This window comes from Chamaea fasciata, unplaced genomic scaffold, assembly GCF_029207755.1.
Source record: "Chamaea fasciata isolate MVZ Bird 193981 ecotype frontalis unplaced genomic scaffold, bChaFas1.0.hap1 SCAF_1334, whole genome shotgun sequence".
NCBI lineage: Eukaryota > Metazoa > Chordata > Aves > Passeriformes > Sylviidae > Chamaea > Chamaea fasciata.
In genome coordinates this window covers 1-14,730 of record NW_027095419.1, presented here as the reverse complement: position 1 = coordinate 14,730, position 14,730 = coordinate 1, and the positions used below count along the sequence as shown (strand labels likewise).

Genomic DNA, 14,730 nt, shown 5'->3' with positions numbered 1-14,730 from the left:
GGGGGGTCCCGATGTGATTTTTGAGGGGGATTTTGGGGGATTTTTTGGGGGGAGATTTTGGGGTTTTCCGGTGGGATTTTTGGGGTGATTTTTGGGGGGTCCCCAGGGGGATTTTGGGGAATTCCAGGGAGATTTGGGGGGATTTTGGGGGGGATTTCGGGGGGTCCCGGGGTGATTTTTTTGGTGATTTTTGGGGTGATTTTTGGGCTGATTTTTTGGGGGGATTTTGGGGGATCCAGAGGTGATTTTTTTTGGTGATTTTTGGGCTGATTTTTGGGGGGATTTCAGGGGGTCCCGGGGGGATTTTTGGGCTGATTTTTGAGGTCATTTTTGGGGTGATTTTTGGGGTGATTTTTGGGGTCATTTTTGGGGTGATTCTTGGGGGGATTTTGGGGGGTCCTGAGGTGATTTTTGGGCTGATTTTTGGGGTGATTCTTGGGGGTCCCGGGGTGATTTTTGGGGTGATTTTTGGGGTCATTTTTGGGGTGATTTTTGGGGTGATTCTTGGGGGGATTTTGGGGGGTCCCGAGGTGATTTTTGGGGTGATTTTTGGGGTGATTTTTGGGCTGATTTTTGGGCTGATTTTTTTGGGGGATTTTGGGGGATTCCGAGGTGATTTTTTTTGTGATTTTCGGGGGGATTTCGGGGGATCCCGAGGTGATTTTTGGGCTGATTTTTGGGCTGATTTTTGGGGTGATTCTTGGGGGTCCCGCGGTGATATTTTCTTTGGGGGGGGAGGCTGCCCCTCACTCACGTGTCACCGTCCTCATCCTGCCGGGTGGCGGCGGCGATGGCGGCGGCCAAGGGGGGCTCGGGGGAGACCCCCAAACTGGGGCCCAGAGCTCCCAAAATCGGGGCGGGGGGAACCCCCAGGACCCCCCCGAGCCCCAAAAGCGGCAGCGGCGGCTCCGCCCTCAACCCTGGGGGGGAAAAAACTTGGGGAAAAAAAATTCGGGATTTTGGGGGGGGGGGGGGGGGGTGGTGGTTGGGGGGGGAGGGGGAAGGGTGGGGGAGGGGTCCTCACCTGTGCCAATGGCGGGGGGGGGCCCCCCCCAGTTTCGAGGTTTTCCCGGGGGGCTCCCCGGGGTTCCGGGGGTCCGGGGGGGGATCCCCCGCGGGGGTCGCGCCCCCCCCGAACCCCCTGATGGCCGAGGGGCGTTTCCGCAGCGGCAGCGAAGTTTCGGGGGGGCGGTTTCGGGGGGGCTCTCGGGGGGTTTTGGGGCCGCCGAGTGCGCAGGTCCACGGGCAGCTCCTCGGCCATCGGGGGGGGGTCCCCGAAATTTCGGGGGGGATCCCCCTTTTCCCCCACCACCCCCCCCCCCCGACCCCCCCAAATTTGGGTCCCCGCCGGAGCCGCTGAGGGAGCGGAAGCGAGCGGGGAATCCCCGACGGGGGGGGGCGGGGCGGGCGGGGAGGCCACGCCCACAGCGAGACCACGCCCATGTCGATATCACGCCCCCAGAGTGGTTACGCCCCCTCCAAAGTGGTCACGCCCCCACTTGAGTGGGCGCGCCCGCTGTGGAGTGGTCACGCCCCCTCTGGGGTGGTCACGCCCCCTTCGGCGAGGTCACGCCTCCTCTGAGGTGGTCACGCCCCTTATTAGGTGGCCACGCCCCCATCCGCAGGGAGTTGTCGCCGCCCCCCCCCCCCCCCCCGAAGGGACAAAATCCCGAAATTCCCAAAGATTCGCCCAGAAAAGGGGAAAATCGGCCCGAAATTCCCAAAGATTCGCCCAGAAAAGGGAAAATCGGCCCGAAATTCCCAAAGATTCGCCCAGAAAAGGGGAAAATCGGCCCGAAATTCCCCAAAATTCGCCCAGAAAAGGGAAAATCGGCCCGAAATTCCCCAAAATTCGCCCAAAAAAGGGAAAATCGGCCCGAAATTCCCAAAGATTCGCCCAGAAAAGGGGAAATCGGCCCGAAATTCCCCAAAATTCGCCCAGAAAAGGGAAAATCGGCCCGAAATTCCCAAAGATTCGCCCAGAAAAGGGAAAATCGGCCCGAAATTCCCCAAAATTCGCCCAGAAAAGGGGAAAATCGGCCCGAAATTCCCCAAAATTCGCCCAGAAAAGGGAAAATCGGCCCGAAATTCCCCAAAATTCGCCCAAAAAAGGGAAAATCGGCCCGAAATTCCCAAAGATTCGCCCAGAAAAGGGAAAATCGGCCCGAAATTCCCAGATTCACCCAGAAAAGGGAAAATCGGCCCGAAATTCCCAAAAATTCGCCCAAAAAAGGGAAAATCGGCCCGAAATTCCCAAAAATTCCTCAAAATTCCTCAAAATTCTCCCCAAATTCTCCCAGAATTCCTCAAAAGCAGCTCGAAATTCCTCAAAATCAGCTCAGAATTCCTCAAAATCCACCAAAATTCCTCAAAATCAGCTCCAAACTCCTCAAAATTCCCACAAAATTCCTCAAAATTCCCTCAAAAATTCCTCAAAGTCCACCAACATTCCTCAAAATCAGCTCAGAATTCCTCAAAATCCACCAAAATTCCTCAAAATCAGCTCCAAACTCCTCAAAATTCCCACAAAATTCCTCAAAATTCCCTCAAAAATTCCTCAAAGTCCACCAACATTCCTCAAAATCAGCTCAGAATTCCTCAAAATTCCCACAAAATTCCTCAAAATCAGCTCGAAATTCCTCAAAATCAGCTCAGAATTCCTCAAAATCAGCTCGAAATTCCTCAAAATCCCCCAGAATTCCTCAAAATTCCCCCCAAATTCCTCAAAATCCACCAAAATTCCTCAAAATCCGCCCGAAAATCCTCAAAATCAGCTCGAAATTCCTCAAAAAACCCCAAAATTCCTCACCCCCCCCCCAAAATACCCACAATCCCCCCAAATCCTCCCAGAATTCCTCAAAATCGCCCCCAAAACCCCCCCAAGGAAGGACTTGGGGACACGGGGACAAACTGGGGACACTGGGAGGGACATGGGGACATCTCTGGGGACACTGGGGAGGCTTTGGGGACACGGGGACACGCTGGGGACAACTTTGGGGACACTGGGACAGACTTGGGGACACCCTTGGGGACAAACTGGGGACACTGGGAGGGACACGGGGACATCCCTGGGAACTTGGGGACACTTTGGGGACACTGGGAGGGACACGGGGACAGAGCTGGGGACACGGGGAGGGACACGGGGACATCCTTGGGGTCTTGGGGACACCCTTGGGGACACGGGGACAAACTGGGGACACTGGGAGGGACACGGGGACGGGGTTGGGGACACGGGGACAATGTGGGGGACACTGGGAGGGACACGGGGACATCGCTGGGGACACTTTGGGGACACGGGGACACCCTTGGGGACACGGGGAGGGACACGGGGACAGGGTTGGGGACACTGGGACGGACATGGGGACACCCTTGGGGACACTGGGGAGGCTTTGGGGACACGGGGACACCCTTGGGGACACGGGGACACTCCTTGGGGACACCCTTGGGGACACGGGGACATCGCTGGGGACATTGGGACGGACATGGGGACACTCCTTGGGGACACTGGGGAGGCTTTGGGGACACGGGGACAGAGCTGGGGACACGGGGAAGGACACGGGGACATCCTTGGGGACATGGGGACAAACTGGGGACATTGGGAAGAACACGGGGACATCGCTGGGGACACTTTGGGGACATGGGGACACCCTTGGGGACACGGGGACACTCCTTGGGGACACCCTTGGGGACATCGCCCGAGCCTGGGGACACCTTGGGGACACCTGGACGCTCTTTGGGGGTCACCGGGACACGGCGCCGACCTCGGGGACACCTCGGGGTGGCCTTGGGGACACCTCGGGGACACCTCAAAATGACCCCAGATGTCACCTGCGGCTCTTCAGGGTCACCTGGGACCCCCAAATGTCCCCAAATGTCACCTGGGACTCCCAAAATGTCCCCAAAATGTCCCCAAATGTCACCTGGGACTCCCAAAATGTCACCAAATGTCCCCGAATGTCACTTGGAACCCCCAAATGTCCCCAAAATGTCACCTGGGACCCCCCAAACGTCCCCAAATGGCCCCAAAACTCACCTGGGACCCTCCAAATGTCACTTGGGACCCCCCAAATGTCCCCAAATGTCACTTGGGACCCCCCAAATGTCCCCAAATGTCACCTGGGACCCCCCAAAATGTCACTTGGGACCCCCAAAACGTCCCCAAAATGTCACCTGGGCCCCCCAAAATGTCACTTGGGACCCCCAAAACGTCCCCAAAATGTCACCTGGGCCCCCCAAAATGTCCCCAAATGTCCCCGAATGTCACCTGGGACTCCCAAAATGTCCCCAAAATGTCACCTGGGACCCTCCAAATGTCACCTGGGACCCCCCAGATGTCACCTGGGACTCCCCAAAATGTCACTCGGGACCCCCCAAAACGTCCCCAAAATGTCACCTGGGCCCCCCAAAATGTCCCCAAATGTCCCCGAATGTCACTTTGACCCCCAAAATGTCCCCAAAATGTCCCCAAACGTCCCCAGGACGCGGCGCCACCCTCGGGGACACCTCGGGGACACCGCGACCCCGCGGGGGGGGGCGGGGCGTTGTTGTCACCGAACCCCGCCCATTGTGTGACGTCACCACAGAGCCCCTCCCCTTCCCCTCAGGCGCCGCAGTGCGCCGGGCCCGAGCGGAGCCGGAAAGAGCCGGAAAGAGCCGGAAAGAGCCGAAGCTGCGGCCGAGCCCAGCGCCGCCGCCCCCGGGAAGCGCAAAAGAAGCGGGAGGCGGAACCGAGAACCGGGAGCGGCTCCGGCCATGCCTTGAAACGGTTCCGCGCCGGGTTCTTCAGCCTCAGCCTCCTCCTCCTCCTCCTCGGCCTGCGGCGGGCGAGGCGTCCATGGGCCGCGCCGGGGGTTGAGGGGAGGAGCGGAGACGAAGCGGGCCCGAACCGGGCTGGACTAGGCCGGAGGTAATCAGAAGCGGGCCGGGAAAGAACGGAATTGGGAGCGGAGTAACGGAGGAAAGGCGGAAAGAACCGGAGCGGGCCGGAAGGAACCGAAGCGGGCCGGAAAGAAGCGAAGCGGAACGGACCCGAACCGAACCGGAAGGGACCGAAGCGGGCCGGAAGTGAGGCGGGGAGAGGCGAATTGGAGAGAGAGGGGAGCGGAAAGAGCCGAAGGTTTCCGGAAGTTGCCGAAGGCGCCGCCATGTTGCTGCCGCTGCTCCTCGGGCTCCTCGAGGGTGAGTTCGGGGGGAGTCGCACGAAAATGTCCCCAAAATGTCCCGAAATGTCCCAAAAATGTCCCCAAAATGTCCCGAAATGTCCCCAAAATGTCCCGAAATTGCCCAAAATGTCCCCAAAATGTCCCGAAATGTCCCCAAAATGGGCCAAAAATGTCCCAAAATGGGCCAAAAATGTCCCAAAATGTCCCCAAAATGTCCCAAAATGTCCCGAAATGTGCCCAGAATGTCCCGAAATGTGCCCAGAATGTCCCAAAATGTCCCGAAATGTCCCCAAAAATGTCCCAAAATGGGCCAAAAATGTCCCAAAATGTGCCCAAAATTGCCCAAAATGTCCCCAAATGTGCCCAAAATGTCCCAAAAATGTCCCAAAAATGTCCCAAAATGTCACCTGGGAACCCCAAAAGTCCCCAAATGTCCGCAGGGGCCAATTTTGGGTCCATTTTGGGTGAATTTTGACCAAATTTCGGTCAAATTTCGACAGAATCTCACAGGAATTCCGGGATTTCTTTGGGGAAAATTTGGGAAATTTTGGGAATTCCGACATTCCTGACCCCCTTCTTCCCTTTCCCCATTTTTGGCATCCTGGGGGTGGATTCTGGACCCATTTTGGGTCGATTTTAACCATTTTGGACGAATTTCGACCAAATTTCGGTCAAATTTTGACAGGATCTCACAGGAATTCCGGGATTTTTTTGGGGAAAATTTGGGAAATTTTGGGAATTCCGACATTCCTGACCCCCTTCTTCCCTTTCCCCATTTTTGGCACCCTGGGGGTGGATTCTGGACCCGTTTTGGGTGAATTTTGAGCGATTTTTGGGTGAATTTTGACCAAATTTCGACAGAATCTCGCAGGAATTCCGGGATTTTTTGGGGGGGGAAAATTTGGGAAATTTCGGGAATTCCGACATTCCTGACCCCCTTCTTCCCTTTCCCCATTTTTGGCACCCTGGGGGTGGATTCTGGACCCGTTTTGGGTGAATTTTGAGCGATTTTTGGGTGAATTTTGACCAAATTTCGACAGAATCTCGCAGGAATTCCGGGATTTTTTGGGGGGGGAAAATTTGGGAAATTTCGGGAATTCCGGCATTCCCGACCCCGCTCTCCTCCCTCTCCCCTCAGCCTCGGGGGCCCTGGGCGGGTGCGTGGAGGTGGCCTCGGGCACCGAGGCCGTCCTGGGCTCCCCGTTCCGCCTCCTGTGCATCGCCTGCAAACGCCGCAGCGAGACCCCGGCCGAGGCCGAGAGCGAGTGGTTCTTCCGGCCCGAGGGGGCCCCCCAGTACCAAAAGGTCACTGGGATGGACTGGGAGGGGACTGGGATGGACTGGGAGGGGACTGGGATGAACTGGGAGGGACTGGGAGGGAGTTGGAGGGACTGGGAGTTACTGGGAGTTACTGGGAGGGCGCTGCAGTTCCCAAAGCGGCTGCCAGGGGGAGCTCAGGGAGAGACTGGGAGGAACTGGGAGGGGATTAGAGGTGACTGGGATGAACTGGGATGAACTGGGAGGGACTGGGAGAAACTGGAATGAACTGGGAGGGAGTTGGAGGGACTGGGAGTTACTGGGAGTTACTGGGAGGGCGCTGCAGTTCCCGAAGTGGCCACCAGGGGGAGCTTGGGGAGACAATGGGAGGAACTGGGAGGGGATTAGAGGGGACTGGGAGGGGACTGGGATGAACTGGGAGGGGACTGGGATGAACTGGGAGGGACTGGGATGAACTGGGAGGGACTGGGAGGGAATTACAGGGGACTGGGATGGACTGGGATAAACTGGGAGGGGCTGGGATGAAATGGGAGGGACTGTAAGAAACTGGGACGAACTTGGAGGGAGTTGGAGGGACTGGGAGTTACTGGGAGGGCGCTGCAGTTCCCGAAGTGGCCACCAGGGGGAGCTTGGGGAGACAATGGGAGGAACTGGGAGGGGATTAGAGGGGACTGGGAGGGACTGGGAGGGACTGGGATGAACTGGGAGGGAACTGGGAGGGGACTGGGATGAACTGGGAGGGGACTGGGATGAACTGAGAGGGAACTGGGAGGGACTGGGATGAACTGGGAGGGGACTGGGATGAACTGGGAGGGACTGGGATGAACTGGGAGGGACTGGGATGAACTGGGAGGGACTGGGAGGGAATTAGAGGGGACTGGGAGGGGCTGGGATGAACTGGGAGGGACTGGGATGAACTGGGAGGGACTGGGAGGGAATTAGAGGGGACTGGGATGGACTGGGATAAACTGGGAGGGGCTGGGATGAAATGGGAGGGACTGTAAGAAACTGGGACGAACTGGGAGGGAGTTGGAGGGACTGGGAGTTACTGGGAGTTACTGGGAGGGCGCTGCAGTTCCCAAAGCGGCCGCCAGGGGGAGTTTGGGGAGAGACTGGGAGGAACTGGGAGGGGATTAGAGGGGACTGGGATGGACTGGGATAAATTGGGAGGGACTGGGATGAACTGGGAGGGACTGTAAGAAACTGGGATGAACTGGGAGGGACTGGGAGTTACTGGGAGTTACTGGGAGGGCGCTGCAGTTCCCAAAGCGGCCGCCAGGGGGAGTTTGGGGAGAGACTGGGAGGAACTGGGAGGGGATTAGAGGGGACTGGGATGGACTGGGATAAACTGGGAGGGACTGGGAGAAACTGGGATGAACTGGGAGGGCGTGGGAGTTACTGGGAGTTACTGGGAGGGCGCTGCAGTTCCCGAAGTGTCCACCAGGAGGAGCTTGGGGAGACAATGGGAGGAACTGGGAGGGGATTAGAGGGGACTGGGAGGGACTGGGAGGGACTGGGGCGAACTGGGATGGACTGTAAGAAACTGGGATGAACTGGGAGGGAGTTGGAGGGACTGGGAGTTACTGGGAGTTACTGGGAGGGCGCTGCAGTTCCCAAAGCGGCCACCAGGGGGAGCTCGGGGAGACAATGGGAGTTCATTGAGGGGAACTGGGATGAACTGGGAGGGGATTTGAGGGGACTGGGATGAACTGGGACGAACTGGGACGAACTGGGAATTCCTGGAGGCGCGATCACGGCTGGTTTGGCGCCGCTGCAATACCGGACGCGGCCACGAGAGGGCGCCGCTGAGACAAGCCCGATCCTTACTGGTTTTTACTGGTTTGCGGTGGTTTCTTTTCACTGCCTTTTACTGGTTTATACTGGTCGTGCTGGTTTATTCCGGTGTTTCGTGGTTTATTCTGGTTTTTACTGGGTTTTACTGGTTTTGACTGGGTTTTACCAGTCTGTCTTGATTTTTACTGGTTTTTCCCAGTTTGGACTGTGGGGCCTGCTGGTTTATACTGGTTCATACTGGTTTTTACTAATTTCCGCCAGTTTCTACTGGTTTCTATCAAGTTCTGTTGATTTTTTACTGGTTTTTACTGGTCTACGGCTGTCTATGCCAATTTATAACGGTTTTCACTGGTTTTCACGTGTTTTTACCGGTTTTTACTGGTTTTTATTAATTTGTACTGGTTTATACTGGTTTATACTGGTTTTGACGGGTTTTTACTGTTTTTCAGCGGTTTTTACTGGTTTTTTCTAGTTTCTCCCGGTTCTTACTGGGTTTTACTGGTTTGTACTGGTTTATATTGGTTTATATTTATTTATACTGATTGGTTTTTACTGGTTTTTACTGGTTCACACCATCTCAAACTGGTTTTTGCCCTTTTTTTACTGGATTTTTTTTGTTGTTTTTATATTTTGGCGGTTTCTATGAGTGCTTTACGGGTTTTAACTGGTTTATACTGGTTTATACTGGTTTATTCTGGTTTATATTTGTTTATACCGATGGGTTTTTACTGGTTTTTACTGGTTCACACCATTTCAAACTGGTTTTTCCTTTTTTTTACTGGAGTTTTTTTTGTTGTTTTGATATTTTAGCGGCTTCTATGAGTCTTTATAGGTTTTAACTGGTTTATACTGGTTTATATTGGTTTATATTTATTTATACTGATTGGTTTTTACTGGTTTTTACTGGTTCACACCATCTCAAACTGGTTTTTGCCCTTTTTTTACTGGATTTTTTTTGTTGTTTTTATATTTTGGCGGCTTCTATGAGTCTTTACAGGTTTTAACTGGTTTATACTGGTTTATATTGGTTTATATTTCTTTACACTGATTGGTTTTTACTGGTTCACACCATTTCGAACTGGTTTTTGCCCTTTTTTTACTGGATTTTTTTTGTTGTTTTTATATTTTGGCGGTTTCTATGAGTGCTTTACGGGTTTTAACTGGTTTATACTGGTTTATACTGGTTTATTCTGGTTTATATTTGTTTATACCGATGGGTTTTTACTGGTTTTTACTGGTTCAGGCCATTTCGAACTGGTTTTTCCTTTTTTTACTGGAGTTTTTTTGTTTGTTCTGATATTTTAGCGGCTTCTATGAGTCTTTACAGGTTTTAACTGGTTTGTACTGGTTTATATTGGTTTATATTTGTTTACACTGATTGGTTTTTCCTGGTTCACGCCATCTCAAACTGGTTTTTGCCCTTTTTTTACTGGATTTTTTTTGTTGTTTTTATATTTTGGCGGTTTCTATGAGTCTTTACAGGTTTTAACTGGTTTGTACTGGTTTATATTGGTTTATATTTGTTTATATTGATCAGTTTTTACTGGTTTTTACTGGTTCGCACCATTTCGAACTGGTTTTTGCCCTTTTTTTACTGGAGTTTTTTTGTTGTTCTGATATTTTGGTGGTTTCTATGAGTGCTTTACGGGTTTTAACTGGTTTATACTGGTTTGTACTGGTTTATATTTGTTTACACTGATCGGTTTTTACTGGTTCGCGCCATCTCGAACTGGTTTTTGCCCTTTTTTTACTGGATTTTTTTTGTTGTTTTTATATTTTGGCGGTTTCTATGAGTGCTTTACGGGTTTTAACTGGTTTGTACTGGTTTTCCCCGGTCCAGATCCTGCACTACAGCCCCGAGGAAGGGCAGTGGGTGGCCCCGGGCCCGTTTCTGGACACCCTGGAGTGGAACGGCTCGCGGGGCACGCGGGACCTGCAGGACCTGTCGGTGTGGCTGCACAAAGTGCGGCACGACCACGCCGGCAATTACATCTGCCGCCTGCGCCGCAACCTCACCTTCGAGGGCTACACCTACAGCCTGGCCAGGAACCAGACGCTGCGCCTGGCCGTGGTGGAGAAAGGTGCTGGGAGCCACTGGGAGCCACTGGGAGGGACTGGGAGGGACTGGGAGGGACTGGGAGGGACTGGGAGGGGGTTGTAGTTCCCAAAGCGGCCACCAGGGGGAGCTCGGGGAGAGACTGGGAGAGACTGGGAGCGACTGGAAGGGCGTTAAAGGGGACTGGGATGGACTGGGAGGGAGTTGGAGTTACTGGGAGTTACTGGGAGGGGGTTGCAGTTTCCAAAGCGGCCGCTAGGGGGAGCTCGGGGAGAGACTGGGAGAGACTGGGAGCGACTGGAAGGGCGTTAAAGGGGACTGGGATGGACTGGGAGGGGACTGGGATGGACTGGGAGGGACTGGGATGGACTGGGAGGGAGTTGGAGGGACTGGGAGTTACTGGGAGTTACTGGGAGGGGGTTGTAGTTCCCAAAGCGGCCGCCAGGGGGAGCTCGGGGAGAGACTGGGAGAGACTGGGGGCGACTGGAAGGGCGTTAGAGGGGACTGGGATGAACTGGGAGGGGACTGGGATAGATTGGGAGGGGACTGGGGTGGACTGGGAGGGAACTGGGATGGACTGGGATGGACTGGGAGGGAGTTGGAGTTACTGGGAGTTACTGGGAGTTACTGGGAGGGGGTTGCAGTTTCCAAAGCGGCCGCCAGGGGGAGCTCGGGGAGAGACTGGGAGTTCACTGGAAGGGGATTAGAGGGGACTGGGATGAACTGGGATGGACTGGGAAGGACTGGAAGGGGACTGGGTTATACTGGGAGTTACTGGGAGGACGTTGCAGTTCCAAAAGCGGCCACAAGGGGGAGCTTGGGGTGACACTGGGAGCCCATTGGGAGGAACTGGGACAAACTGGGAGTTACTGGGAATTTCTCGGGCGGAATTTTTGGGGACCTCGCGACATTTTTGGGGGCGAAATTTTCGGGGTGAGGTCGCGACTTTTCCGAGGAGAATTTTCCCCCGTTTCCGGGTAAAACTTTCCTTTGCAATTCCCTATTATTTTTTTTTTTTTTTTTTTTGCTGTTGTTTCGGGAGTTATTTCGATCCGGGAATTCCGGGAATTCCAGGAATTCCGGGAATTTTTTTTTTCCCCTCCCCAGCCCGGCGCGACCTGGCGTCCATCATCTCGGAGATCCTGATGTACGTGCTCATCGTGGTGCTGACGCTCTGGTTGGCCGCCGAGATGCTTTACTGCTACCGCAAGGTGGCGGCCGCCGCCCCGCCCCCCGACAGCGCGTGAGTGGGCGGGGCTTGTTCCCGGCGGGGCGTGGTCAGGGCGGGGCGTGGAGAAACGGGAGGGGGAAAAAAAACTGAGCGAAAATCGGGCGGAAAATGGGAAAATTGGGGCAAAATTTGGGGGTTTTGGTGAGCGGAGGGGGCGTGGTTTGGGAGTTGTGGGCGTGGCTTGGGTGGGTGTGGTGAGAAAGGGGTGTGGCTTAATATGGGGGGGAATGGGGGAAAAAAAATCCGGGTGAAAATCGGGAAAAAAATGGGAAAACTGGGGCAAAATTTAGGTTTTAAAAATGACGTCAGGGGGTGTGGCTTGAGTGGGTGTGGTCAGAAAGGGGCGTGGTCTGGCGTTGGGGCGGGGTTTGGGGAAACACAAATGAACGGGGTGAAAATGGGGAGAAAAAATGGGAAAATTGGGGCGAAATTAGTGGTTTTGGTGATTGGAGGGGCGTGGTTTGAGGGTTTGTGGGCGTGGTTTGGATGGGTGTGGTGAGAAAGGGGCGTGGTCTAATTTTGCAGTGGATTTTTTGGGGATTTTGGGGCATTTTTGGGTGGAATTTTTGGGAATTTTGGGGCATTTTTGGGTGGAATTTTTGGGAATTTTGGGGCATTTTTGGGGTGGAATTTTGAGGCTTTTTTGATGTAGAAATTTCGGATTTTGGGGCAGTTTTGGGGTGGAATTTTGGGACATTTTTGGGTGGGATTTCAGGGATTTTGGGACATATTTGGGTGGGATTTTGGGGCATTTCTGGGTGGAATTTTGGGAGATTTTGGGATATTTTTGGGTTGGAATTTTGGGGCATTTTTGGGTGGAATTTTTGGGATTTTTGGAACGTTTTTGGGGTGGAATTTTTCGGGGTTTTGGGATATTTTGGGGGTGGAATTTTGGGAGATTTTGAGTGGAATTTTGGGGCATGTTTTGGGTGGAATTTTTGGGATTTTGGGACATTTTTGAGGTGGGATTTTTGGGTCTTTGGGACATTTTTGGGGTGGGATTTTTGAGCCTTTGGGACATTCTTGGGTGCAATTTTTTTTTTTTAACGTTTTGGGGTGGAATTTTGGGGAATTTTGGGGTGGAGTTTTTGGGGGATTTTGGGACGTTTTGGGTGGAATTTTTTGGGATTTTGGGGGGGATTTTTGGGGCTCCACCCCCCAAATTTTGGGTCCTTTCCTCTCCCCCCTCCCCAGCTCGGAGTACCTGGCCATCACCTCGGAGAGCAAAGAGAACTGCGGCGGCGTCCAGGTGGCCGAGTGACCTCTGAGTGACCTCTGACCCGAGTGACCCCTGACCTGAGTGACCCCTGAGTGACCCCTCGGACCTCTGAATGACTCCTGAGTGACCTCTGAGTGACCCCTGACCCGAGTGACCCCTGAGTGACCCCTGAGTGATCCCTCGGACCTCTGAATGACTCCTGAGTGACCTCTGAGTGACCTCTGAGTGACCCCTGACCCGAGTGACCCCTGAGTGACCCCTGAGTGACCCCTCGGACCTCTGAATGACTCCTGAATGACCTCTGAGTGACCCCCCAGGGACCCCTGAGTGACCTCTGACCTCTGAGTGACCCCTGGATGACCTTTGACCCCATCCCAGGCCCCCCCCTGCAATAACCCCCTCGGGGGGGACCCCCCGACCCCTCCCCCACCTCTGCATGACCCCACCCCCAACCCCACCCCCACCAAAAAAAATCCCAAATTTGGGGAAAAAAATTCCCAAAAATTGGGGGGAAAAAAATCCCAAAAATTTGAGGAAAAAAAAAATCCTGAATTTGAGGGGAATGAAATCCCAAATTTTTGTGGGGAAAAAAACCCCCCAAATCGAAGGAAAAAGTTTCCAAAATTTGGAGGAAAAATTCCCAAAATCGAGCGCAAAAAATCCCAAAAATCGGAGGCAAAAAAAAAAAATCCCCTGAAATGGAAGGAAAAAAAATTCCAAAAATGTCGGAAGAAAAATCCCCAAATTAACAGAAAAAAAATTCCCGAAATTAGCGGCGGAAGAGTTCCAACATTAAAGGAAAAAAATCCCCAAAATTGAAGGAAAAAACAGCCCAATTATTTTTGGGAAAAATCCTTAAAATTTGGGGCAAAAAACTCCAAAATTTTTAGGAAAAAGTCTCTAAAACTTGGGACAAAAAAAACCCCAGAATTTTTGCTTAAAATTTCCTAAATCTAGGACAAAAAAACCACCCAAATTTTTAGGAAAAATCCTCAGAATTTGAGAAAAAAACCACCAAAAGTTTTGCTTAAAATCCCGGAAATTCGGGCCCAAAAAACCCCCAAAATTTGTAGGAAAAATCCTCAAAATTTGAGACAAAAAACCCCCAAAATTTTCCTTAAAATCCCCGAAATTCAGGATTAAAAAAAAAGCCAAAATTTTTAGGATAAAATTCCTAAAACTTGGGACACAAGAAAGTCCAAAGTTTTTGCTTAAAACCCCCGAAAAACGGGACAAAAAAACCCACAAAATTTTTGGGAAAAATCCTCAAAATTTGAGAAAAAAAACCGATCCAAAATTTTCCTTAAAATCCCCGAAATTCAGGACAAAAAAACCCCCAAAATTTTTAGGAAAAACCATCAAAAATTCGGGGAAAAAAAAACAAAACAAAATTTGGGTAAAAAAAACCCCAAATTTGGCTCAAAACCCCCCAAAATTTGGGATAAAAAAATCCCCCAAATTTGGGACAAAATTCCCCCAAAATTTTTGGGGACAAATCCTCTAAATTTGGGACAAAAAAAACCCCCTCAAAATTTGGGATAAAACCCCCCAAATTTGGGTCAAACCCCCCCCCCCAGGTGTGAGAGGGTGTGTGCATGCAAATGAGCCGTATGCAAATGACCCGCTAACGACCGGCCTTTTAAACTGAGCAATATGTAAATGAACGAGGACAAACAGCACTTTATGTAAATGAGGGGGGCGTGGCTACGCGGAGGAGGAGGGGCGTGTAAATACGTGTAAATGAGCCGATATGCAAATGAGGTCGTGGGCATGCAAATGAGGGGAACCGCGCGACGGGAGCCGATGTAACCGCGGGTTAATTAATATGTAAATGAGCTGTACATAAAGCCCCCCCCCACGCGTTATGCAAATGAGCACCCAGGCAGCCGCGCAAAATGCACATTCTCACTCCGATATGCAAATGAGCACCGTATGCAAATGAGCACCGCGCGCACCGCTGTACGCAAACGAGCGCCCCCGTATGCAAATG

The 14,730-nt window shown here is 52.7% G+C and overlaps 1 protein-coding gene across 1 annotated transcript; it reads left to right on the top strand.

The window, feature by feature from the left end:
* The first annotated feature begins 5,056 nt into the window (after positions 1-5,056).
* On the top strand, positions 5,057-14,105 carry SCN1B (sodium voltage-gated channel beta subunit 1). The gene is made up of 5 exons (XM_066175117.1): positions 5,057-5,178; positions 6,301-6,467; positions 10,075-10,315; positions 11,398-11,533; positions 12,716-14,105. The coding sequence occupies exons 1-5, from the start codon at positions 5,145-5,147 to the stop codon at positions 12,780-12,782; spliced, it is 645 nt and encodes a 214-aa protein (XP_066031214.1). The 5' UTR covers positions 5,057-5,144; the 3' UTR covers positions 12,783-14,105.
* The last annotated feature ends 625 nt before the right edge of the window (positions 14,106-14,730 follow it).